Source organism: Mus caroli, unplaced genomic scaffold, assembly GCF_978045245.1.
Source record: "Mus caroli unplaced genomic scaffold, Mus_caroli_1 scaffold_2, whole genome shotgun sequence".
Taxonomy (NCBI): Eukaryota; Metazoa; Chordata; class Mammalia; order Rodentia; family Muridae; genus Mus; species Mus caroli.
The window spans coordinates 147,741,523-147,768,430 of NW_028227257.1; the positions used below are offsets into that span (position 1 = coordinate 147,741,523).

Below are 26,908 nucleotides of genomic sequence, written 5' to 3' on the forward strand. Positions count from 1 at the left end.
ATTGTATGAATGTATGCACATGTTCAGGGACAGATAGACAAATAGCTAAAGAAATAATTAAAACCCACAAAAGCTGTTCTCCTGGGCATGACAGCTTAGACTTGGTTATTAAACTTCACCAGTCATTAAAAAATAAGCTGTTATTTTCCATTTGATTAGAGGTACAAAACCTTGTTGAAGATTATGCAAATTAGACAGGCTAGAGTCTGCCAGCATCGTATCCATTTTGGTTGTTGCTCAAATGTTTGATGTATAGTTGAGCACAAAGAATGAATTAGTTAGAATTAGGATTCAAGTCCAAAGAGTATGTTCCATTTCCACACGTTGCCCTTTATGCCTTCGTGCCCAGGAGCCTGTTTAACTCTCGGCTTTGTAATGTACCCTAACATAACTCAGCATCTTCGTTAACCCTAGGAATCTACCTTCTGGACTTGATCTACATTGATTCTGCATACCCTGCCTCTGGCAGCATCATGGAAAACGAACAACGATCCAACCAGATGAACAACATCCTCCGAATCATTGCCGATTTACAAGTTTCCTGTAGCTATGGTTAGTACCTGACTGCTAGAATTGTAAAATCTTGCATCGTTACAGTCTGGATCCGGCATGTTGGCCAGAAAGCTCCAAGAATCAGGTTAGCCCCACGAAGCCCCATTGGGGTGTCTTGAGCTTTAGACATGGGCTAGGCTTTATATGTATTTCCAAAGACTGCAAACGAGACGCCCCTGTTCCTTAGGTACAACGAGGAACAACTTGACTGTCTAGCAGGTGGCACGTCCCAGGTCTCGCTAGCTCTGAGTTGTTCATCCGTGAGAAGCCTGGTTGGAAGCTCCAGGCAGCTCTTCTTCAAGTGGACTTGGGTCCAGATCCCTTCTACTTGTGACTTTTCCATTTGAGTCCTCCCATAGGCTCTGCACTAGGTTGGCAGAGATGAGGAGAAAGAAGCTGACAAGGGTGGTTTGTCAGCCAGACTTGCAAAGGGCACAACATCACTTCTGCCACAGGCGGCCAGGCCATGTAATCTAGCTGTGGGCTGAAATGGAATGGGGCGATGATTCGGTAAGCAGCTGGCCAGGCTCTGCTACATATGGCCGATGGCAGAGGGAGCAGGACAGCAGGTGCCTGGAGGACAGCAGGCTCCCTGGAGCTGTCCTAGCTGGAAGTCGGAATTCCACCCACATGGGCACTGGTTTTATACAAGACCTTAATAAAATACCTTGGTGTGAAGGCTGACTGTGAGTCCAGTGCCTCAGTCCCTTGTGAGGCAAGGGTCTGCAGTGACGGGGAGTGAGGAACAGAGCTGTAAGCTGGCCTCTCACTGCAGGAGAAAGGAATAAAAGTCAGTGCACCAGGCGGTATGAGAAAAGAGAGTCCTGCCTGTCACACAGGATGTGAGACTGCTGGCCACTTGTGCTTGGGAGGAGAACAGGGAAACCACGGGTCACCACGTCTCGGGGCAAGATAGGTCCACAGCATAGGGCAGCTCTCCCCTGAGGCCTGCACTCGCAGCAGCACACTTGTTCTGGAACCCACCCTCATTGTTGTCTGTAGACCAGCAGAGCAGCAGCAGACTCAGCCTCTGAGTCACACCAGGGAACAGGCTCACGTCTAACTGTCTTGAAAGGTTACTTCCTCTTCCTCACGGATTGCTCACATGTGAAAACAGAGCCACACATGGCGCCTGGCCCTCAGCCTGGCCCTGAAATGCACTTGTGTCACAGTGCCCTGGACTTGTGTCAGCTGTCACCAGCTCAGATGCAGGTGTCATTGTGCTCGTGTTAGAGATGATGGCGGCAAGAAGGACTTATAGGAGCCTGGAGCCTGAAGATTGAGACCCCTGCTGCTTGCCAGGGCTTCTCCCTCCCCACAGCCTCTCTCCTTTCATGGCTGTCCCCATTCTCAGGAGTACAGTGACAAGGAAGTGGCTAAGGAAAGTGAAGTGGCTAGGCCCAGTTGCTCCAGGAAGGCTGTGACATAGTGTGGCACAGGCCTCACAGGCTGAAGTAGAACCTTGCCTTGCCATCTCTCAGTAACAGGACCTTCGCCAACTGCCACCATCGCTCCTTGTAGGGTGGGAGCACCCTTTGTCCAACACAAACCAGAGTGAGGGCTAGAACAGATGTCTGTCAGCATGCGCAGAGCCTACCTTTGAGATGGACTTCCATGCTAGCCAGGTGGCCTTGCATTCATGGCACACAGGAGATAGCCCAGCGCTATCACTGGAAATCTATTTGGGCACAGACATGTTTCTAGTGTGTTCTGAAGGCTTTATCTTTCCCCAGCCTTAGCATATCTCTTTCTCTCTCTCAGCCAGATTCTGAGGTCACTCTCCTCAAGGGCAGAATTCAGACCTGACCCTCCTTTAGGTCCTGGCCCCAAGAACAGTGAGCCAACCTCGGGATCCCAGGTGTGTCTGTGTCAGTCTCCCCTGGGCGGGGGCAGCCAAGCCTCTCTGAGTTTTGTTCCGACTTTTGCAGATCATCTCACTACTCTGCCACATGTGCAGAAGTACCTGAAGTCTGTGCGCTACATAGAGGAGCTCCAGAAGTTTGTAGAAGATGATAATTACAAGTAAGTCCTTGTCCACCCTGAGCAGCCTACCTGTCCACTGTTGCCCTTAGCACCCAGGTGCCTGCAGGTGACCTGGTCCTTACTGGGGACTGGGAAGTGACCTGAGAGTTCCATGCCCCACCACTACTGGCCCCAGAACAATGTTGTCTGTATAGCCCTCAATACCTACCTTTGCCCCAGTCCCTCAGGCCCCACAACTGAGGAAGGCAGTATGTCCACCTTCCCATGTGGCTTGGGAAGCATGTGTGGACTCCATAGCCATGTGTGATGCAGGCTCTCAAGGGGACCCTTGGCATTGGATAGTAGGTTAGCTGGTCATATCTTCAGGCCCGTGTTCTCCAAGATTCTGTTTCACAGATGTATAGCACAGTCAGTCCCTGGGCGTCTCAGCTCTCTGCAGGACTCTCCATCTGGCTCTAGCCAAGGGCCCCAGGTGCAGTCTCCATGCTTCTATGAAACGTCCTTCTTAGCAAATCCCTAAAGGCCTGCTGCATCTCTGTCTACCCTGCTCTGGCCTGCAGTTCTCCCTTCATTGGTGCACCTGAGTGTGCCTCCTGCATAGTCAGGATCTGAGAGAGGGGCGGGGTTTAACTGCACTCTGGGTGCCCATCTTAGCTGGACATACTCTCTCTACTCATCGCTTTCTCTGACCTACATCAAGGCAAATCTCTGCCATCATGTGATAGATCATTGGCCACCAGAGTGTCACTGTCACGGAGTCTCTTTCCCATCCCATCTCACTGCTGATCTGTGACTGTGCTGCCCTGACTCCTCTTAACTAGTACTACTAATCCCTTGCAGCCTTGTGTTGAAAACCTGACCTTGTGTCATCTCAGTATGTGAAAATGACCCAGAACCATGGCCACCAATCACTTCACAGATTTGGGAACTGTTGTTCAGACCTCCCCACCTGGCCAGTGCAGCATCAGTGGCTCACAGCTCTAGCTGTGGATCCAGGTCGTGGGGTGGGGCCTGGAGACTCACCCTCTCTTAGCACTCCAGTAGAAGCTCCACTCTCTCTGGGAAACAGACACCCTGCCCTCATTGTTGCTATCCCAGCATCCATCAAAATGAAGAACGGTGCAGAGGTGTGTGCTAGCTCATGGTGACTGGGGCATGGATGCCGGCCATGCTAGCTCATGGTGACTGGAGCATGGATGCCGACCAGAGGTCATGCTCAGTCTGCATCTATCACAGACAGAGCTCATTTTATTTACAAAGCATTTGCTGTTCCTGAAGAGTGGCCTCGAGTGCAAAATTATTCCCACTTAGGTTCTAGTATAATGTTTTCCATTCATGTTCCAATCTTGCCATTAAAGAGACAGTAGTTTTTCATTAGCACTAATACGCTTTAAGGAGAAAAATGGCCTATAAATACTTGTGAACATGAGACAATCCTTGGACAAGCTGCAGATTATGAGTAATTACTCCTTCCATTCTGAAGAAGTGGAGCACCGCCCCTCACCCTCACCCCTCTGTGCTAAACAACAGCCAGCCCGGTGCTCATAAAGGCTCTTTGTTGGGCCACACTGGGCAAACCCAGGGAGGAGGGCTGCCTTCCTGCCCCCAGCATGGAAGGCCCTCTTTCTAAGGAGGTCCTGTTTCTAAGTGGCAGGACGAGGGCAGGGTGTGTGATTCTGCCAGAGTACTGAGCGCTGTGGCCAGCTCACACCTCGATGCCAAGGATGCAAGACCTGAGGACATTGGTAACCTTGCTCTTCTGATGCCTGGCCAGCATCTGTCTTGTCAGTTCTCTACCGAGAAGGTCAACCAGTGTCGTCTCATTCTCTATGTTTGTCTGGCATCAGTTTAAGGAAACGACCCAATCCTACCACTTAGAAAGCGTGGTCAGCATGAAGGAAGCAGGGATTTGAACACTTGACAGTGCATGGGAACTTTATACAGAGAAAAGGGTGGGTAAGTGGAGGAATGCAAGGACAGAATTTACTCAGTTGGATCACACTGCTCTCCTTGCTATTAATTAAACATCTTACATTTAATTCAGCATTACAGAAGGAAGCTAAAATACAAGGAAGGAATGATGACTCTTTATGTTAGTATTTATTGACTGCATGAAATCCTGCTTTCTGGGCTGCAGAGAGAGCTCAGTGGTCAAGAGTCCTCCTCCTCTGTCAGGGAGCCTTAGTCAGGGTTCCATTGCTGCAGGGAAACACCATGACACAAAAGCAAGCTGGGGAGGAAAGGGGTTATTCAGCTTACACTTCCACATTGCTGTTCATCACCAAAGAAAGGCAGGACAGGAACTCACACAGGACAGGAACCTGGAGGCAGGAGCTGATGCAGAGGCCATGGAGGAGTGCTGCTTACCGGCTTGTTTCCCCTGGCTTGCTCAGCCTGCTTTCTTATAGAACCCAGGACCACCAGCCCAGGGATGGCACCATCTACAATGGACTGGGCCCTCCCCCATCAATCATTAATTAAGGAAATTCCTTACAGCCAGATCTTATGGAGGCATTTTCTGAATTGAGGTTCCCTCCTTTCTGATAACTCTAGCTTGTGTCAAGTTGACATGAGACACAGGGTACACTTTCCAGCACCCACATCTCCCTGTAATTCCAGCTCCAGAGGGTCCGACACCCTCTCCCAGCAGCCTCTGGCCCCTATACACACATGCACGTCACCTCAGAGAGGAATACATACACATAGTTAAAGGTTAAAATAAAAAAAATATACTTCCTAAAACAACTTTTGTAAGACTCATAAATGAGCCAGGAAAGCATGAAGAGGCCTGCGTCTGGGTGCTTCCTGTGACCAGGCCGTCCCTGTGACTGCCTGCGCCTCAGGTTATAAAGACAATGCAGCTGGCCCTGCCCCCACCCGGCCATGCTTCAGCAGCCTCCAGGTTTCTGGGAGTTGTGTATGTTTGGACCCACCCTCCGAGTGCACACCATGAAAACTCAGCAGTCACAATCCCTGCAGTCGTGTGTGCAATGGAATCCCATTCTTAGCACCGTCGCTCCCTTGCTTAGCGGGGTTCATCAGGAGCTGGGCCTTCCCTTGGAGAGCCGAGCTTGGTCTCCTGCTTTCCTGCAGGCCTGTGTAGATGTGATGGCCTCCTGACGACACTGGGTGCTGCTGCTCAAGAATGCTCAAGCCTGGCTGAGTTTCTCCCTCTTGCTTTGTTAGGTGGGAACAAGTCCATGAAATTCTGAAGCTCAGTAAGAATACCTCAGAGAGGAGAGCCTTTCCCAGCTCTCCCAGACCCACAGGGTGCCTTCCCCACTGCAGCACTGCAGACCAGCCCTGACTGTTACACCTTCACGTTCTTCCACACCCATTCTTGGCTTCCCCTTCCAGGGCCCCTGTACTTGGTGCTCTCTGCCTTCCTCCTCCTCCTCCTCCTCCTCTTCTTCCTCCTCCTCTTTGAGCTGCTTCCCAGCAGTTGTGATTGGCTGCTCAGCCTCCAGCAGTCCTGTTTCCTGTAAAGTGTTCAGCCAGTCCCCTCTGGTTTCCATTTGTGATTTGGTTCCGTGTCCTGAGTCTCCTGTCTCATCTGCTTCCTCTGTCTCATCCCCTTGATATTCAGGTTTTGTTGAGCTCAGCTCATGTTCTTATAGGCCCCTCCTCTGCTCAGAGGCCACCTTCTGAGGTGATCTGGGGGTCACTCCTTTTTCTTTCTGTGAGACAAGGTCTGAGATGTAGCTGGACCACTGTCTTGATACCATTGACTGGCTGTCCTTCTACATGTGCGGAGGAGCTGGAGGTTGGTCCTGTCCTGCTGTCTGGAAAGTCCAGGATCACCTAGTATTCCATTTCCCACAAGGAGGCAGGAGGTTCCCTTCATTGCCCAGGGCCATCTCCATGCCATGAAAGGATTCCCTCACATTGCTAGTCCAGTCCTATGGAGCCTGTTTTCCATCATAGCATCCCTGCCTGCCACCCACTAGTGCCATGAATTTGGCTGAGGAAGCCACATGGTTTTGCTTTCCTAGGCTCTAAAACATGCTTCAGTCACAGGGTTGTGGGAAAACAAGCAAGGGCCTTGGAGGCATCCGTGGGAGGAAGAGTTGTGACCCAAAGCAGATCTCAGAGTATTCCTGAGTTCTGTGACTCTTGAACAGCCACTGTCCCGAGCCCCATGGTAGACCCGGGCTCTCTGACCTTGTGAAAATCTTTGGTTTCAGGTTGTCACTCAGAATCGAACCAGGAAGCAGCTCTCCAAGACTAGTCTCGTCCAAGGAAGATCTTGCAGGTATCATAGCTCCTCAAATGGTACAAAACTGCTCACAGCCTAGACAGATGCCAAGATAAGCCCTACATGGATCCCAAGAACACAGTTGGGTTTCACTGCATGGCAGGCTCAACTGTCCCTGTTTACAGCACCTTCCACCACACGGCCTGTGGAACCCCAGGAGATCAGATACCCAACTTAGAAGCTTGCACAAGGTGATCTTCCCCTAGACCACCTTGACCCTTGTCCCTTCAGTCTACCCCAACTATTGGAATTATGTGTCACAAAGAGGGGTACCCAGGATGTAGCAGGTACATTAGATCTATCATCTCTGAGGGAAACATACTGTCACCAGCAGTGGGATTCCAGGAATCTGCCGGCAGAGCAAGGCTCTAGCTTTGTCTCTCTGTCTTTCTGGTCCTCCATAGCCTTATCTACAGGTGGGAGGGAAGACTCTTATTGCTCTTAGACTGTTGTCATGGTACTGGGGTGAGCACAGGGCTGGCTTGTGCTCTGTCCACACCTGTCCACTGTCAGGATGTACTTGGTGTCAGCTGCTTGGTTGTTACTGTCATAACAGTGGCTCTCCAGTCATTGTACAGCCAGCTCCTAGGGCTGGGGGCTGATCTGCATCGCTGTCTGGGGAGAGGCTAGAGAACCTCTGGCAGCACATTCTCCTGGTTGTAGCTCTCCATCACTCCAGCTTGGGTTCTGGGCCACCGTACGTTAGCCAGGCAGCTTTGTCCCTCTGGGCTGGGTGTTCCTTGTATGTAAAATGGAGAGAATGAAACCATCCTCCCAGCCGGGCAGCACTGAAATGTTGTTCAGGTGCCCAGCATAAGAAGTAGGTGGAGACTACTACCTGGGGTCACGGGGTCACGCCATCCCAGTCTCAGCCTTGGGCTACTCAGGTCAGCCTCTCCTTACTCCATGCTGGGGTAGATGTTGGTAGGGCCAGGCGCACAGAACCCTCAGGAAACACTGTGGCAGCTTCCTTCCTGCCCTGACCCTGCTGCACAGCCTCTGTCCTGTCTCTGGAATATGCCCTTGGCTTTTTTCTGTGCCAGCCTCTGCTATCTCTGAGTGGTAAGCTAGAGTCTTCTTTGTACCTCTGGGCTCCTCATGAGCCTTGGAAGCACCAGGGCTGCTGAGTTAGGGTTGTCTATGGTTGTATTTTTCATGGCATCTCTAGACCCTTATATTAAGTGTCTCCCACTGTCTCCTCAAAGCCCTGCTGTCTTCCCTTGCAAAGGACCATTGGTAATGGTGGTTCAGAGAGTTATGGTTCTGGTCAGGTTTCTACTTTCTAATCTGTCACTATTCTAGAACTCTTCCCCAGACAAACTGCTCTCCAAGATGTTCAGCACTGCACACTCTACCACAGGGCTGCTGCTGACACCTGTGCAGAATCTAGCCCAGACCTCTCTCATTAGGGAACTGTGATGAGGTTGTGGCTGTCAAGGGAATTCTGTCACTGAGTTAGCCTCCAGGCTTTAGCTAAGTGACACTGCCTAGGACCCCAGTTGGGTCTGGTTTCACTGGGGCAGCAAGCTCAGAACACCAAACAGACTCACCTGGTTTCTGTATAGGATGACATCTGGCCACATGTTCCTATATTTGCCTGTGTGTGCAGCTGTGGAGTTGGGATTTTTTTGGGGGGGATGTGGCCCCCATGGCCTACAAAGCTGGGTTTACTTCCTGCCCAGCCTCTCACAGGGCTTTGTAGGCCCTACATCATACAATGACCTTGTGTGGCAGTAGCCTGCATGGCCTAACCCAAGTCATCTGCGTACTCACTTGCCCTATGTCTGTCTTCTCCAACAGAGTAAAGCCCCTGAGAGACAGGTCTGGGTGTGGAATTCCTAGAGCCTGGCATAGACTTCTGGGGGAATCTGATGCCACACATTCAGCCCTAGCCTCAGAGTTCCTTGTTGGGCCCTGTGGACACCTGTCCTTGAGGGCTGGCTGCTGACTCTGCACAACCTTCCAGAAAAGTGCTGAGCCCAGCAGTTCCTGCACAGCAGAGGGAGCTCAGCTCACAGGAGTGTTTTCCACCAACTTTCCGAATCCCTGGCTTCAGTCCCAAAGCAGGACGTCAGGGTTTATGTTGATCACCAGAGAGCCAGTGACTTTCTAGAAAGCTCGTAGCCATTCATTAACTCAGGTTTCCCCCCTTGAAGTGTCAGAGGAAAGATAAGAAGCCCTACCACAGCATGGGTCATGGCATACCAGGGTTCCTACAGTGGGTGGTCAGAGGGTCAGCTTCAAGGGAGCCTTCTGGGCTCTGGCACTTAACTGAGCTGCGTGGCAGGAACTCCACAGGCCTGAGGGACAGGAATGTGCCTCTCACAGTCCCAAGAATGGGAAGAACGTGGCCTCCCTCTGTTCCTCAGGAGGGGCTAGGCTCCAGCTCAAAGCTGTGCCTGGTCGTTAGATACCCCCACACTTGCCAAGGAAAAGCTTTTAGATGTGCACCTTCGTTTGCACAAGGCTCTTAGGCTGCAGGTCCGTGTGTAACAAGCACTTGCTGTGAACTGGGTACCTGGCAGTGGCCTCAGCCTCTGGGAGCTTGTGTCTTAGCTGGGGAGACAGGCAGCAAAGGCCAAGTAGGCAAGGGCAGGCACATTTGGAGCCAAAAAGAAGCCAGTGAAGAGCAGACCAAGATGGTGTGTGTGAGGGGCTGTTTATGACTCTTCTCTAACCAGCTACTTCCAGGGACTAGGAGACCTTAGCCCTGCACGGATCGCCATGACCTCCTCAGAGCCTGGTTAATATAGCAGCAGCAGCAGCCTCTACAGCTGTTCTCTTGGCCTCTGATGGCCCCAGAACCCTGCCAAGAGCTGCCCCCATTTTGCTCTGGGGAGTGAGCATGTGGGCAGTCCATCCCCACAAGGAGACAGCGAGAAAGGAAACGGAGGAAGTGAACTCTGGTTTTGATCTGTGGAGAAAAAAATGGCCAGGGATGCCACATTTCCAGTTTCCCTCTCCGTGGGATGCTGTTTCTATAAATGAAATAATATTTTCCTGGAGAGAAAAAAAAATCACATGTAATGTTCATGTTGCCCACCCCAGCCCCCAGAGGCAAGTAATGTTTGTGTATGTCTTGGAACTAGTGAAGACAGTTCCAGACCTTGCTAGCTGCCCCCATATGGCTTCCCCTGGGGACAGGTTTCCTTTCCAGAGTCATCCTTTAGTTCAAAAAAATGGCAGCCCTGGCCTCTGCCTCTGACCTCTCTTCTGCACACCTTTCTGACTCCATGTTTACTCCCTGTTGGCAAGAGCGCTATTGCCAGGCCAGCAGACCTAGACGCAGAGCCTGGCTGCAGCATCTCTAAGCTGTTGGCACAGGAAGTCTTCAGGCTGGCTCATATCACAGGGCTTTGGCAGGAGCTCCAGAGACTGCTAAGGCAGAAACACTGCTACCGGCACAATGCCTCTTGGGAATGTTAGTTCCTGGCCATTTCAGGCAGGTTCTAATGACATCTAAATGAGAGACAGTATGAGTCTGCCACCTGAGCTCCAGGTGGGAACCCAAGGACCCACATCTAGTCCCAGCCCCAGTGCCACTTCAGAACTTAGAACATAAAATAGCACTTAATGTCACACATATATTCTGTGTGTCAGCATCAGGGTAGGCAGGGCTGGGACTGGAGTCACTTGAAGGGTTGTTACTCACATGACTGGTACCTGTTGTGAGACGGCAGCAGCAGGAGGACATAGCTGCAGCCTCTTACAGTGGCCTAAGCTTCCCCAGAGTGCAGCAGGCTCCTGCTTGGCAGCTGACTGTCCCCAGAGCAGACAGTGGGAGGGCAGCTAGAAAACTGTGAAGTGACTTCTCCATGAACCAGCCTCCAAAGCCAGGCAGCCTCACCTTAGCCTTCCTCTGAAGCTGGTCCAGGCTCAAGGAGAGATGGTCAGAGGCCCTGCCATTCCCTGAAGCAGCCAAGGACTTTGTAGAGCACTCTAGGCAGTGTGTGTAAGGAAAGCCCTGTCTCTCATCCCCATCACAGCTGACCTGGATGGAGCACCTTTCCAAGTCTGCCCACATGCACACTAGAGTGTACCCAGGCCCTGCCTGGAGAGTCCTCTGGGCCTTCCAGCAGACAGGTGGCCTTTTCCACTCTTACCCCACTCCCATTCTGTAGGCAAAGAGTACTCACCCAGGTTCACACATCACAGATTGCAGAGCCAACGGATGGGTTGGGGGTCAGGACAGGTCTGTCACCTCTGTCTAACATATGGAACATGACAGGTATAAGAAGGGCGGGCTCTGCCCATCATCCTGTCTTACTTGCTCAGGGCATTAAGACATGCCATAGATGACAGACCTGCATGCTTCTGCCTTTCCTATAGGTAAAGCTGTGTGTGTGTGTTTGTGTGTGTGTGTGTCTGTGTCTCTGTGTGTGTGTGTGTCTCTATGTGTGTATGTGTGTCTGTGTGTGTGTGTCTGTGTGTCTCTGTATGTGTCTGTGTGTCTGTGTGCGTGTATGTCTGTGTGTGTGTGTGTCTGTGTGTGTCTCTCTCTGTGTGTCTGTGTGTGTGTCTGTGTCTCTGTGTGTGTCTGTGTGTGTGTGTCTGTGTGTGTGTGTCTGTGTGTGTGTGTCTGTGTGTGTCTATGTGAGTGTGTATGTGTCTGTATCTGTGTGTCTCTGTGTAACTGTCTGTGTGTCTGTGTGTGTCTCTGTGTGTGTCTGTGTGTGTGTCTCTGTGTCTGTGTGTGTGTATGTATCTGTGTGTATCTGTGTGTCTCTGTTTGTCTCTGTGTGTGTGTCTGTGTGTGTGTGTCTCTCTCTCTGTGTCTCTCTGTGTGTGTCTGTCTCTGTGTGTGTGTGTGTCTCTGTGTGTCTGTGTCTCTGTTTGTCTGTGTGTGTGTGTGTGTCTGTGTGTCTCTGTGTGTGTCTGTATGTGTGTGCACGGGCCTGTGTAGCTGGAAATGGCCGTGAGCTCCTGTTTCTCCTCTCTCCCCTGCATGCCGAGCCTACACCCAGTTTCCTACAGATACCTTGAGTCACACAGGTTTGTAGGAAGCAGAACACCAACTTTACCTTGTGTCAGGTCCCCTTGCCTCATCCAGCTGGACTGTTCAGGCCTGGCCGTCTGTGGCAACAGAGCAGCAGCATGGCCTCCCTCACTGAACAGTTCTTCAGATCCCTCAACTTGCTAATCACAGTGCCATTTGTAACTGCCCCAGGGCTGTACAAATACACTCCTGGACCTCTGAAGCCCCCTCAGAGCCACCTTCCCCCCCCCCGGCAGCTTCCCGCTAAGATCCTCTCAAACTGTCCATGCTGTCCAAGTTCTTCTTACTAGAGTCGTCCACAGGAGGCCAGGATAGCCCCTCATCCTAGCACATGTGAGAGTGCAGCTTACCATCTTGTGGCCACTGCTGCCCTAGCCTGCTGTCACCCTTACATCCTCAGGGCTGAGTGAGACACTAACTCACAGTGCCCTGGCCCTAGTGTGGAGACATCTTTCAAGGCCATTGTGGTCTGTGTGGTCTCACCAGTGAAATGCTTGATGAAAAGAGCCTAGGCAAGAGGTGGGGCCTCCGTCCCACTAATGCCCTTCCTCTGCAAACCTTTCTCGTGCTCAGAATGGGTTCCTCTGAGGAAGCTCAAGGGCTAGAAGCAGGTGGCACAGGACTCCAGCCTGATCCGCCCAGCTCCATAGCTCTGCAGAAGCCCGAGCACCTTGAGTGCCAACAGCTTCTGAGCCTTTGAAGTCCCCTCTGTAGCCTGTGAGGCTGCAAGGAGAACACAGTGCCCCTTCAGCCCAGAGATGACGAACCGTGTTTCTCAAAAGGAAATGAGCTGGACCTTCTGCACAGAGACAGAGCTTGGCTCCCATGAGAGCTACGTGTGTGAAAAGCAGAGTGTGTGAACATAGAAATGAGTGGCTCCCAGGCCCCGCCAGAGACCTGGCCAGAGGAAAGTTGCCACACAAAGACTGTGGAGGGCCTGGATGGCCCAAGAGCTTCAGGGCTCTGGAGGATCCAAAAGGGCTGAGTTCTGGACCTCAAAGGAAGGCTCTCCACAGGAGCAGGTGGGCAGCAGAGGCCACAGAACCCTTGAGCTGGGTGACACCCCATCCTGGCCTCTGGAGGCTCAGAGTTGCACTGACTAGAGATCCAGATGGCACAGTGCCTGGGGAAAGCATACCAAGAAGGCGATGGCACGAGCCCCTTCCAGCTGGGGCTAGGGGCGGGACTGGAACCCAAGTTTTGTGACTTCAAGTTGCTACTTTCCTCTCTGCCACAGCTGCCTCCCATTACTTTCCAATGTGTGAGATTTGGAAAGGCCAGCTGGAATGAGACAGTGCTAGCCCAGAGCAGAGCCTGGCCAGAACATCTTGAGAAGAGGTTCTTCTGCCCATAGTGTGGGCTCTCCTCGCAGCCATGTGGGCCCATCTGCCTCCGGATGTCCACCCCACACATGCCCCCAGATCTGTGCCCCAGGTGCACACCATTCTACACAGAGGGTTACTCTCAGTTCCTTCCCTGCCTGGCCAACCCCCAGACACTTCTTGTACATATCTCTCCCTCAAAACCTGCAGCTTCCAGTCATGCCTACAACCAGTGACTCTTCTGGCCAGAGGAACTTCCTAAGATGTGAGTCTGAGTACCTTACTTTGTGGGGTCAAGTCTCTGATGGGGCCCTGCTGTCTTTCCTCTGAGCCTTTCACACACTGTTTTTTCTGCCTGTGTCATTGGTACTCAAGTACCAGGCAGAATGTCGAACCTTCCAGAAGTCTCGTCTGATCACTCCCCTATGTTCCCAAAAGCTCTGTAATATTGTGAGACGTCCATAATGTGAAGTGGACAAAGTGTGTACCATTAGTTGTGGCAGGGAGCAGATGCTAAGTCCACGTTAGAGGTGTCATTGTCTGCTTGTTTGTCCCTGTCATGCTGTGGTGGAAGTGGTGCTTTTGCCATAGTGATCATGACTATCCCGTCAGAATGCGTGTGCTGCTGGGCGAGGCTCCCTGGCTGCCCTCTCCCCTCTTGACTGTCAGCTGTTACTCCCATGCAGGTAGAGCATCATGAATTTGCAGTATTGCGCCCAGGGGCAGCCCCAGGGTCTGAGCTTCCTAAACATTTGTGGCAAAAAGAGAGACAGTGTATGTTTGACTCTTTATAGGGAAGCAATAAAGACTGGGTTTATCCCTCATGTAGATCCAGAGCTTAGAGGTGACCTCCCAAGGCCATTCCACCTGTAAGCCCAGACACAGATAAGAGCCCAGGCTGCCCTGACTCCAGGACCAGAGTCCCATTCTGTCACCACACACCATGGGGGTGCTGGCCACTCTGAGGCAGTTAGTAGAAGGGCATTTGTTTTGTTTTGTTTTGTTTTCCTGATTTGCAATCAGTGAGTGGTCTGTTGGGCAGTATGTTGGTTTATTGTAATGAAAACCAGATTTTTTTCAGCATATCTGGCTGCCTACAGAAACTGTCAATTCTCATATGGTCCTATAAAACTGCTGAAGAAACATCCACTTAAGGAGCTTTAAAGATTATTCATGGAAAACTTATGCTGAGGAAAAATAGAGCAATCCTTTGAGATAGTCAAGCCACACGGTCAGTTTTTCCAGCTGTGTACGCCATATCGACTCTGCTGTGTAGACCAGAGCCCCAGCTCGTCACCACCCCTATCCTGCCTGAAGACATGACCAACAAGCGTGCTGGCCACCCAGCTCAGAAGGCACGTGTGCTGGCACTGTCACTTGGGCACCACCCCAGGCTTAGAAGGGCAGGAACATGAGGCCTTTTGGGTAGCAGAGGGTGTCACTTACTGGCAGAGGCCCCTCATCTGGGTCCCAGCCGAATGGAAATTCTTCTGTTTCCCCGTCAGACCTAGGCTGTTGGTCAGCAATGCTAGGAGAATGTGGGGGAGGAGGGGGCTGAGACCTTGAGCCCAGAGAGCAGCAGCAGCCCTGACATAGGCCCTAGAGGCCACAGCTCTTCCGCTGGGGGCCCCCGCCCACTCTTCCCAGCCGGTCCAGGGGCATTTGAGGCCAGGCATGCCTCCCAGGGCTCCAAAGCAGAAAGGGAAGGGGTGCATCCGGGCCTAGCCTTGGAGAGAGAATCCAGAGTTGAGTGGAAGCAGCCAAGGCAACTCTGAGAGGCTGTGCTAACTCAAAGCATGAGCAGAGTTGGAAGGCAAGAGCTACGCGGAGCCAAGTGAGAGTGAGCGTCCTCAGAGTGGCCATGGGAGGGAGGCAGCAGCCGACGGCAGCCATGTGGCTGCCGTACAGCTCTAGGGCTCCCCACGTCTGATACCCCAAGTATGCTGGAGTCTGCAAGCTGGGGCGTGAGTGTTGTGAGTGCTGCTTACAACCAATGCGTAGTGGATGCTGTGCTGACCTCTCTGTCCTTTCTCAAGGCCATCTGCCCAGCACCTGCACTCTGAACCCCTGACACTCGGCCCCAACCTACAGGCCTGCAGCACACAGTCTGTAGCAGATCTATAAACTTGCCTTCTCCTCCAGGCTCGCAGTACAGCCCCAGAGCACCAAAGTACCACCCCAGTTGTGCAGTGGCCTGCGCTGATTATCACCATAGTCACTTCTGCTTCAGCATCAGGGCCTCTGGGCAGAACTTCAGGCCTCCTGCAGAGGCGAGGATCCTTGTGATTTGACCTTTAGAGGGCAGGGGCAGGGTGGGAGCATAGTGACTCAGGCCACGGGGCTATCACCCTCCTAGAGTTGCTGATAAACAAGGGCTCCACCCTCTGGAATTTTCTCTTAGGGCAAAAGCAAAACAATGCTTTTTTGAGTGCTGCTCATTCCTCGCTCGCTCTCTGTGCAGCAGCTGCGCTAGCTGTATCCTCAGAAGCAGAGGCATCCTATGTCTCAGAATGTAGGCCAGAGGATCCTCCTCAGGGCACTGTAGGACCAACTGAGAGCCTGGGCCTTGGTGCCCAGATCGCCTGTGACCACGCAGGCACAGCTCTAAGGACAGCCCAGATCTGTTCTATCCTGTGATGGAGAGGCAGAACCCGAGCAGCCAGTGCCAGCATGCACGTCCTGGCCAAGGACAGTAGTGTGGACAGAGGCATAGGTGCAGTTCAGCTGGCCCAGCTAAAGGCCTCCCATGTACCTCTCTGGGCTTGCGAAGTCCAGGAAGGGCCTTTGCCTTAAGGTTATGCTTCTGGTTCTGTTCTTGTGAGTGGGTCCTCAGCCGGCTGCCTGGCAGAGCTACCAAGCTACTGGACTGGGCACCTCAGGCCTTCACTCTAGGAGTTGATGCCATTGGGAGGGAAGGATTAGTATGTGATGGCTGTAGGCTTCATGTGTCTTACACATAACAGCTGGAGAAAGGTCTATAGTACAAGCCTGGAGCCCAGTTCCCCTGAGCCACTGCCCTACTCTCAGCCCCACAACTCCTGCCAACTCTCTTTCTCTCTCTCTCTGGTCTTTTCATAGGCCCCTCTGCTGGCTCCAGCTCAGCCAGGTTCCGCCGGAGGCCCACCTGTCCAGATACATCTGTGGCCGGCAGCCTCCCCACACCGCCAGTCCCCAGACACAGGAAGAGCCACAGCCTGGGCAACAAGTGGGTGACTGAGAAACTCTCTTCTGGGGTGAAGGAAGGCTGGGCCCTTCCCCATCCTCATTTGGAAGCTCTTGATGCTCTTGGCAGACACACTCTCCTAAGGCTGGTGTGAGCGTGGGAATGCAGAGGCAACAGGCTGCAGTCTGTATGCCGCCTGCAAGGGACCTGGGCTCAGTAGCTAGTGAAGAACTGTGCAAAAGCTCAGTCGACAGCTCACTTAGGGAGAACTGAGTCCAGCAGACACCCAAGACTATCCTCAGGGCAGCAGTAGGTGTCTGAGTACCTGCTGGTTCACTGGCCCTCTGGGGGCCCAGCTGGGGCACCCTTTTGCCTCTCCCTTCCTCCCTCCTTTCCTTCCATCCTTCCTTCCACCTGCATCCTAGCACTAAGGCACAGATGCCCTGCCTCTTGGCTGGTCCTTGTGGAACTCAGAGGCCAGAGCAGGACTAAGTGCGTAGGGTCCCTGGTGCCTCCTCTTCTCCAGACATTGCCACACACCCATGGTCACCATCTCACTGACCCATGCAAACCTCTGAGCAGCTGCTGCCATACTCACTGTAGATCTAGCAGGAGTCACGAAGCTCTGATGTTCCTCAGGGTGGCCTAAGGGCCCGTCGCCCTGGCCTCATCTCACAAGCCTCACCATCATCCTGAGACACAGGCAGGGCAAGCAGCATTAGTCTCCATTGACAGAGGGAGAAGTTGAGGCTCAGAAAAAGGATGTGAGTTGCCCAAGGTCACACCATAAGAAGAGGCTGAGCCTGGTGCACCAATGGGCTCTGGGCAAAGGCGTCTCCAGCAGTAAGTCCCTGGCTCTGGCTCTGGCTCTGGCTTTGGCTCTGGCTCTGGTTTCTGGGGCCAGCGCCGCTGTGCTCCCAGGATAAGGAGCTGCTTCTCTCTTCCTCTCCGTTTTCCAGTCTGATGTGTCAGTTGAGTGTAGTTGAAAGTAAGAGTGCGACATTCCCATCGGAGAAGGCCAGGCACCTGCTGGACGACAGTGTCCTAGAGTCCCGCAGCCCCCGCAGGGGCCTCACCCACACTTCCTCCACCGCCATCACCAACGGACTCTCCCTAGGTAAGCGTCTCTGGCCTGTGCACACAGGCAGGGGCAGCAGGCCCAGTTTGTGCTCTGTGTCTGTCTCTGTGTCACTGTACTGTGCCCAGTGGCCCCTCACCCTTAAAGAATGGCTCTCTACAAGAGTCTTCTGCTGCAGGAAGAGCCCTGGATTGGCCTTCTTCTGGTGGTCCCCAAATGGACAGTCAGATTGAAGAAGGAAGCTAGACTTGAGTCCACCTCAACCCCTGAGGCCAGCTGCTACCTTGGTGGCATTTATGTCCCAGGGGGAGTCCAAAGCCTTGCTTGGAGCAGTAGGTAGGTGGTCCATTGCTTCCTGCTGTATGCTTAGCTGTACCCAGAGGAAACAGAAGGGAAGACGAAGACTTCAGGAATGGCATTACCCTACTGGAAAGAGGCAGGCAGAGTGTCTGTAACACAGAGTTACAGAGACAGGGCTGCTGTTGCCAGCAGAGAAATGTTACTATTAGGGGCTGAGGCTAGCTCAGAACTGCGTTCAGAGATCTCAGGTCATCTGTGACAGGTGACACTATCCTATGATTGCTGTCACCAGCCCAGTGCTCTTTTGATGGCCCTTGCCTTCCAGTGTCCCTGTGTGATTTGTCTGCCTTACATAGCAAAGTCGCCCTAGCAACAGTGGTGGGCTGCTGTTGGACCTGGTGAAGACAGTGGGGCAGAGGGCCAGGAGCTTAGAGAAGCAGGCAGCAGGAACACCAGGCGGGCATCTCATGCCACAATGTCCCTGTGAAGTTATGCCTGGTGTGGGAGTCAGGAACAACTTTAGCGCAGGGCAGCTGCCTCCTAGCAATGTTGTGATGAAGTCTCATACCTGCCTTATGTCTTCAGAAGAGCTCATCCTGTCTGGACACAGGCCAAAGTGTAGGAAGTGTGGACATTGCATTTTAGGCTCATAGGCATGGCTTGGAAGAAGTGGTTCAGGCTCCTGAGCTAGGGAAAGGTAATCAAGCCTCTTTCTGAGCCTTCGCTGTGTTCTTGGGCACTGATCCCTCAGCCTCGTAGGTTCCACTCATGGACCTCATCTTAAGAGTATAGGATGGGACCTGGGTTCTTATGAGACTCCATGAATGCACAGTTGAGCTCAGAGCAGCTGTTTGATATCCAGGAAACTCTGAGCTGTGCCTGAATCTGGGCTGCCATTCCTGAGAGCCAGTCAGGTGCTGTGCTGTCCAGCATCCAGGGGAGATCACAAGATTGCTTGGCTCCGGCTCATCAAGTCAGGGAACTCAGGACATTTTCTGCTTGAGCTGAAAGGTCTGAGAAAGTGGCAGAGTGTGTGCCCTGGTGGATGTCATGCTAAGCTGCACTCCCCCCACCCCCAACCCATACAGCAAGGAATAGGGGTTCTACTCAGGCCAGGCTCTTTACCCTTTCCCACTGTTCAGTCTTAGAGATCTTTCTAGCAGGGCTCTGAGCTTTAGAGCCTACAAAGTCTAAGACAATACAGAGGCCAGGCCCACAGATGCACATGCCAGGAGGGAAGCCGAGTGCTGCTTACTTAACACCAGGCCTCGTGAGCCAGGTTGTCCCACTCAGGCCTAGCACACCATGGTCAGCTCTAGAAGGTGCGCCTGGAAGAACTTGGAAGGCAAAGGATCCCAGTCTAGGCCTTAGCACTGACTGTGGGCAGGGGACTGCAATGACTGTGGGCAGGGGACAGCTCTGACTTTGTGGGCAGGGGATTGTGCTGACTCTGTGGGCAGGGAACTGCACTGACTGTGGGCAGGGGACTGCACTGACATCCCCTTGCAGCCTCCATGCATCTCTTGTGCAGGCAGATCCATCTACCTGTCCCTGGGGCCAGAAGTGCTCACCCTGCCTATGCCCTCAGGAGAGCCCATGGGGCAACAGGCAGGCATCAGTGCAGACAGATGTGAGGACCCTAGCCTTCCAAGCCAGAGGGTAGGCAGTGGGAAGGGAGTGGAGGGTACTCTTGAGAGCGGTGGGACTGAATGTTCTTTGAACCTCCCCAGAGAAGAGACAGACATAACAACAGAAACTCAACTTCTTTTGTGACCCACAGGGTCAGAATGCTGTGAGCTTGGGGACCGGGGCCCAGTGACTGGTTGCCCAGGAAAACAGGCCCCTCTCTTCGAGGCTGCCATGCTCACTGATCTGTGTTCCTTTTCCAGGCAGTAGTGAGAGCTCAGAGTTTAGTGAAGAAATGTCTGCAGGGCTGGAAAGGTGAGTGTGGCCTCAGCAAGGCCTCTCAGGGCCCAGGGAGCTGGAGTCAGGGGCCCCTCCCCCACCCATTTGTTACATACGCATAATTACATGGTCACACCTCAGTGTGCACATACTAAACACTAATCTCACACTTACGCATGCACACAGGTGGACACATTCATGCATTTGTGGATGTATACACAAGCTTAGAAAGGGCTCTCCACCTGCTCCCTCCCTTCTTTTGTCAGCTGACACTCAGAGCACTTGGTCCAAGCCAGCTAGAGGAGACCTGGGAGCCTGGTAGGCCTGCCATGAATCCTGGACCTCTAAGCTTGAGGCCTGTTGGAAGTCTTGAGATGGGCATGTGGCTCCATCTAGTGATACCTGAGAGTATTGCACCAGTGCAGCCTCAGGCCTCAGACATTTTTGAACCCTACCATGCGTGGTTGTGACTCCCATCAGCCCATCTGTTCCAAGTATGCACGCTCCCATCCGCCTCTCATCAGGAATTCACCTGCAGCATGTATTCCATGTCCCAATACTTCTGGGGCCATCATCAGGAATCCAGGGAGAGAGACTTGGCAGTGCAGGTGGTGAAAGGCACTTTGTTGACTAGAAGTCTGAGGACACACAGGGAAATAGAGTGATGAAAAAGATCTCCAAGGTGCAGGCTTCCATTGGCCTTCAGGATGGTTCCTCCACCAGTGCCTAGGGTCTCACAAGTACACATGCGCAAAGTTACATAGCCTTATGTGTTCATGTGCACAGTTATACAGTTTAGCTATAGACATGGCCATGGTTACAGTCTTACATATGCCCAGTCTCATTCATAGTCACACATTTGCATGTATATATACAATGCTTATACCCAGTTACATATGTACAGTTTCACTGTCACACCTGTGTGCATATACTAAACACAAATCTCACACGCATGCACACAGGCAGACACCTCCTTAATTCATTTATATGCTCCTGGGTGTCTGCATTCACCTGCATGTGGTATGCACTACACTACACAGAACATACACACATGCACCTGGTGTGAATGATCCTTTTTTGAAGCTAGGACTTCAGTCCCTGTAATTGGAAAGTGCCCAGAAGTCATCCTATCTGCACACTTCCAACAGAGCAGAGAGACTCGTTGGTGGCCCAGGCTGGGCGTTCCCTGTGCACAGGCTGTCTGGCCACTGCCATGCATAGACTGCCTGCAGCTCCATAGCTGTGAAAGGAGAACCCCACAGGCCCCACGGGACAGACTCTAAAACTCTTGGTCCAGGTGGGGATTCCTGGGGCCACCCTGTAAAAGAAGGCCACAGGCAACCCAGCGCCTCCCCTGGCCACTCCAGCGGCATGCTCAGGCATGGTGCCAAGATCCAAAGCAGCACACCTGGGTGTTGTGTTCCCTCCGTTGTTTGTCCTTTCACTCATCCATTCCTCTTCTCTCATCAGTCACTCAGTAGCTGCTTAGTTAGCACGGCTGCCCGCACAGGAACCACGTAGGCAGGCTCTGTGGGCCCTGTCAGTGCTGATTGAGCGTGGAGCCAGCAGGAAAGAGGGTGCCACTGGGGCATGCCTTGCACAGTGGAAATGTATGCCATCATGACCACTACAGGCAGCAGTAGTTTGTACGATCTAGGTCACTGAATTTCTATAGCATATACTCTCAAGTAAACTGTCTCTGAGCACTGGCCGCCTCCTGGCTCTTCTATGCATATGCCCAGCCCTTGAACAGCCCTGCTTCCAGCAGCCTTTTCTCTGCTCTGCAGAGGGAATCTTGGCCTACTGTTTCTTGGCTGAGGAGATATCAGTGGGGCTATGATTGCATCTCATCAGAACCCAGTCCCAGGCAGGCCAGAGGAGCTAGAAGCTAGCTGACCCTTACCCAGGGGTCCAGCTGAAAGTCTGCTCCCACTGTGAATCTGCTCTTGTGCCTGCTTCAAAGAGAGTATGCTCCCTAAAGGAGTGTGAACAGTCTAGGCTTTTCTGTAGACTGGGCACACAGAAGAGCACCACTTTGTCTCTTCACAGTTCAGTCACCATCTTGCCACTTCCTGAGCCCCTTTCATCCTAACCTTCAGGCAGCCAGTGCTCAGCCCCACTGGATTCTCTGTGCACTTCCAGGTCTCCTCCAGACCACATGCCCCTCTTCATAGATGAGTGGATTCTAGGTCTCCCCCTGGCCAGTCCCAGAGGCCAGCATCTGCCAGAAAAAGCCTCCCTGCCAGATCCTCACAGATACTATAAGGTGTACTGCATGCTAGAGCAGAGGCAGAAGATGTGGGATAAAGGTGCAGAAGGGAGCTGGGCCCCCTCAAAGGGATGAAGATATGAAGAGGGATGGGGGTGTGGCTAGTGTGCGATGGAGTCCAGAAACTGTAGTCTTTAACTGGGTAGCCCCTGATCCATAGCCCCCCAAGCCCTGGTTGTGAGCTCTATCCAAGCCAGGGTAGAACAGAGCCAGACACCAATGTAAACAGCAGAGAGACAGCAGAGCAGGGAGTAGAGTAAGGGTGTGTCTAATCTTGTATGATTTTATTGGACAGGGGGTGAAGGTACGAGGAAAGCCTCGTTGTGTGTGCCACCTCCCTGAGGAGAGGGCCCCACAAGCTTATTGTATAGAGCACAACAGCGCTCAGTGACCTGGAGGTGAGTATCAGGCTGGGTTCTAGCCAGCCTCAGGCCCTAGAGACCAGGCAGCCTTGAGGCTTGGCCAATGGCCACTTTTATACTTAGATTGAAAAGCTCTAAAATGAAAACAGAAATACTTCCCTTAGGGCTAAAGTCTTTTTTAAGAAGAGATATATTGGGGGAGGTGTAAAATATTTATTTATTTATTTATTTATTTATTTATTATATGTAAGTACACTGTAGCTGTCTTCAGACACACCAGAAGAGGGCATCAGATCTCATTACAGATGGTTGTGAGCCACCATGTGGTTGCTGGGATTTGGACTCAGGACCTCTGGAAGAGCAGTCAGTGCTCTTAGCCACTGAGCCATCTCTCCAGCCTCTAAAAAGAGATTTTTTTTTAAACTACTCTTTTTTTATTTTTATTATTATTATATGTAAGTACACTGTAGCTGTCTTCAGACAGACTAGAAGAGGGAGTCAGATCTCATTAGGGATGGTTGTGAGCCACCATGTGGTTGCTGGGATTTGTTTGAACTCAGGACCTTCGGAAGAGCAGTCAGTGCTCTTACCCGCAGAGCCATCTCACCAGCCCCTAAAAAGAGATTTTTAAAGGAGGAATGAAATGGGTTATGAGGTGGGTACAGACAGGAATATGGAAACACACAGTGTCCTTGGCCATAATTATCTCTGCTTCACAGGATTGCCACCCTCGTATTCTGTAAACTTCAGCAATGTGTCAGTCTCATTTCTACTCAGAGAAGTAGTCGGCACTTGGCATTCCTAAAGATGTCCTCAGAAATGTTCACTGACTGTTTCTGAAGAAGTGACATAGCAAGTCTGTCAGAATTCATCACAAATCCTCCCCAACCCTCTTCCCAGACAGACATTGCCAGGTGGTTGGAAGTGGACAGTGGGGGTGGGCAGTGGTGAGCAGTAGCAGGCCTTGAGAGAGTGAGTCCCTTTAGTGGAAGAGAGGAAGAAGTGGTACAGCTCTCTCTACAATAGTGGGTTGTCTTCTATCCCTGCAGGGAGTGGGGACACAAGAGTTCATCACCCAACACACAGTGGTGGTCCAGTGGGGTGACCTGTATCAGCTGTAGGTTCAGGCAGCTTCTCGAGAGTTGGTAGTTAACAGGCATGAAAAGAACTCTGGTGAGCCTTTGTGATGGTCCTGGGGCGTGAGGATACAAAGTAGATTCTAGGTCATGACCTGGGGTGGGAAGGGTGGCCTGCGAATGCTCAGAGTTTCTGGGGGCCTTCTACAGGACAGGGTTCTCCACATTATGTTCTGCTAGCTTGAGACCAGGAAGTGTAATGTCAGAGGCCTCTGAGTTCCTTGGCTGTGCAGTAGAGACACATGATGAACACTCAGCCCAAGTATAGAGCTGCTGCAGGAGGACTGGGTGTGGACTCTTAGCAGTGTGCCATAGTGGTGCTTCTGCCCAACAAGAAGGATGCCAGAGACAAGGGCCTCAGGTTGCCATTCATAGACTCTGTATGGACTGGAATGAAGGCAGTTTCTACCAATCACTGCTTCTATGGTAGCACTAGTCTGGGGAGGGTCCTTGTAAGGTCATTGATGCAAATCCCTCTCTGCCCTGGGTGAGGTTTCCTGTTGGTGTTAGTGGAATCACACACCATTCTTACAAGAGCAGCCGACAGGGGAGTCATGGTAGCAACAGAGGGCCAGATCTGCCACCCAAAATGGTCTCAGACATGCATCCTTCCTTATATGGTCAGAGGACACCAGGAAATGTGTCCAATCTCCCAAACCCCAAGTTTTGCAGTATTTGAAGAGAATTAGGTCCAGCTCTGGAGCAAGCAGTTCCTGCACTGTAGCCCACCTGTGTGAGTGACAGAACTCAGAGCCCAGGAAGGGTCTTAGCCCTCAGTAGGGCTCCCTGGCTTCGGGCTTCTGTGGGCTTGCCCATGTGCATGGATTGAGCTTCCTCGCCCAGGCTTACAGGGTGGCGGCCCAGTTGGTTGACTTGCTAAACTAATTATATGGTTCTCTGAAGACACCATATCTTGCTTTACTTCCTTAGAGGTGAGTGAGGCCCCTGGCAGACTCCTCTGGAGAAGACTGGACAGAGGGGTCTGGGCTTGGAGCTTCACCACAGCCATGGCAGTCAAGACTGTGTCCTGTCAGTCAGCAGCTGCTTCATGGGGAGCCCACAGCTTCATGTTCTAACTCCTTCAGAGCCAGTGTCTGGAACTGGATAGGCCATCCTTCCGCCTGCCTGTCTTTGCTGCTGCATCTCTGGGGTGTTTACTGTTTCTACTGCATCCCACATTTCTGAACCTCGCAGCACACAGAGGGTATTAGATGCCTCACAGTGCCTAGACACATGCGGTGGTTTTACCCAGCCACTGAGGCAGATTTCCAGCCTACCTAAGTCCTGATGGCCAGGAGAGAAGTCTGGCTTCATCTACCCTCGGCCACTCAGGGAAATATGCAGCGTTTTACCAGTGTGGTTTCTAGGCACTATTTAGTGACTCCAGGACATTACCCAAGAAGGCCATGTGCACAAGGAGAGTGAAGTCCTTCAGATGGGGCTCCTTGGGAGTCAGGTTGGCATTTCCTGCCCACGAATGAGAGACTCACCTGTAAGTGACTCAGTGCGACTGGCAGCTTCTGTGGGGCCTGCCTGGGAGGTCAGCACTGCTACTGCACAGAGCCATGTGGCCTTTCCACGCTTCACTCCCAGTGCGGTTTGGGGAATTTAAGACAGGAGAGTGGTGTGGGAAGATGGCTTTTTGCTAGGGCAAAGATTCTAAGGGCCTAGATCTAATTGTCACCTAGATGTCTCCTGTCCCTCCACCTCCTATGTGAGCAGGCTGCCTTATGAACTTCAGCTTGGAGACACCTACAACCTGGTGCAAACCTAGGGACCCATCAATGCCTTGCTCAGCCCAGGTGCTCATGAGGCCGGTGGTACAGGCTTCTTCCACCTGGGCTCCTCTTCCAGTGTTGTGGCCTTGGGCAAAGTGACTCCCCTCCTGTAAGCCTCAGAGTTATCTACGAGGCAGGGCTAGAGCAGTGCCTACCTAGTAGTGCTTTGTGGTTCAGTGAGGCAGTGAATACTGCTGACTGAGCACATTGCCTGCCCCCTCTCCTCCTCACTCCCACCATCCTCTCCACCTCCTCTAGCCTGGCAGTAGCCATCATCTCATCTAATCGCTATCATCGTCACTGTCATTGTCTTAGGAACCCTGTGGGATAAGCTGTTCTGTTTGGTTGCTTGCCTACATCTTCCCTAGAGCAGGCATCCCATGAGCCTCTGGTGTGGTATACCTCAAATCCATGGAGGGAGTCTGAGAATGTGTGCTCAGCTACATGTTCTCAGAACGATCCTAGGAAAGATTCCTATGGCTGTGGAGTTGGGGCCCTGTGATTTTGGCAATCCCTTTCACACCTGGGATTGCCACATGGTTGCAGGGACAGGCTATGAGGTCCACCTGCCCTGTGGGACAGTGAGGCCCTTCACCCCATGTTGGAAGCAGGCCTTCGCTCGACACTTGCACCTCCATTCTCAACAGCAGGCCAGCATCTCCTCTGGCCTCGGTGTCTTCATCTCAAGTAGACATGAGAGCATCACCCCTTCTGTGGGGTGGGTGTGTTCTCGAAAGCATGCGGATGGCACGTTGTAAATATCTGACAAGGCAGAGATGCTGAAGTGCTGGGCAGCCCCATGCAGAGCACAGAACTGAGAAGTGCCCCACCCGACCCGAGAAGATCCTCACACCTAAGAATTTCCTGGCTGTTTAGCCTCGTGGACATGGACACAGACACAGATGTGGGAGCTGTGACACTCAAAGTAACAACACATAGGAGAGTGGAATGTTAGCCAGGTCTGGCACAGAATTTAGGCATGGACCCAGTGCCCAGAGTAGGCCCCAGTGTTTCAGCCCCTGCCTCTCTCAGCTGTAAAATGGTCATGTCTGATGGCATAATGAGGAGTTTGAACTATAGTCAGGCAGACCTTTATTCAAATCTTCGTGTAGGAGGCTTATACCTTGGACAAATAGCTCCTCATTGAGCCTCAGTTTCTCCCTTTGGGAAGGATAAGAGCAGTGCTTGGACAAGCACAGCAATGCTGTTGGACTAGCACAATGAGTCAACAAAGGCCTGCGGTGCATATGCACACCGCTGCCTTAGTCTCTCTGGTCTGTGTGACCTCAGTGAGTGAGATAGCTCTGTGTCTCTCACACTGGACTCCCCTGGAAAGGGCCTGAGTGCCGACTGCCTACCAGCCTAGACTGCTCAGAAGTCATGGATTTCAGGCTGCTCTCTGTCCATTCTAGCAACATCTATCAAGGATGCAGCCTCAGGTGGTCTCACAGAACAGGCAGTGCCTCCTGCTCGCCACCTTGGCAACTTCTGACAGTCTTAACTTCCTACCACCTTAGAGCAAGAGGATGGTAGAGAGGAAGCTACCACTCCCGAGTGGGAGTCCTGATGAGCAGAGGAAGGGGTATATTTCATGCACAGAGAGCTACAGAGGACAGCACTTGAGAAAACTCTGGTCAGAGCTGGCTCTGAAATCCCTGCCAATGGCTGGGAAGGAGAGCTACCAAGGAGAGCAGCTGGTCAGCCAAGGCTGACATGTGTCAGGGAGAGGGAGTAGTGGTATCTACGCATTCCACCCACTGGCAATCACAGCAGGTGCATGGGTCTCAAGAAAGAGTGAATTGGCATGTA

General features: G+C 52.3%; 1 protein-coding gene across 5 annotated transcripts in view; it reads left to right on the top strand.

The window, feature by feature from the left end:
- The window catches only part of Ralgps1 (Ral GEF with PH domain and SH3 binding motif 1), a 244,145-nt gene that overhangs the window by 206,316 nt on the left and 10,921 nt on the right, over positions 1-26,908 (top strand). For 3 of the 5 annotated variants that reach the window (XM_085835005.1, XM_085835004.1, XM_085835003.1), the window contains 4 exons: positions 415-552; positions 2,481-2,574; positions 6,720-6,787; positions 16,187-16,313. In XM_085835005.1, coding sequence (XP_085691131.1) covers positions 415-552; positions 2,481-2,574; positions 6,720-6,787; positions 16,187-16,313 — 427 coding nt within the window. Of the gene's footprint in view, positions 1-414; positions 553-2,480; positions 2,575-6,719; positions 6,788-16,186; positions 16,314-17,230; positions 17,389-19,538; positions 19,591-26,908 lie in introns of all 5 variants that reach the window. The other 2 variants (XM_085835002.1, XM_085835006.1) reach the window with 1 other exon arrangement.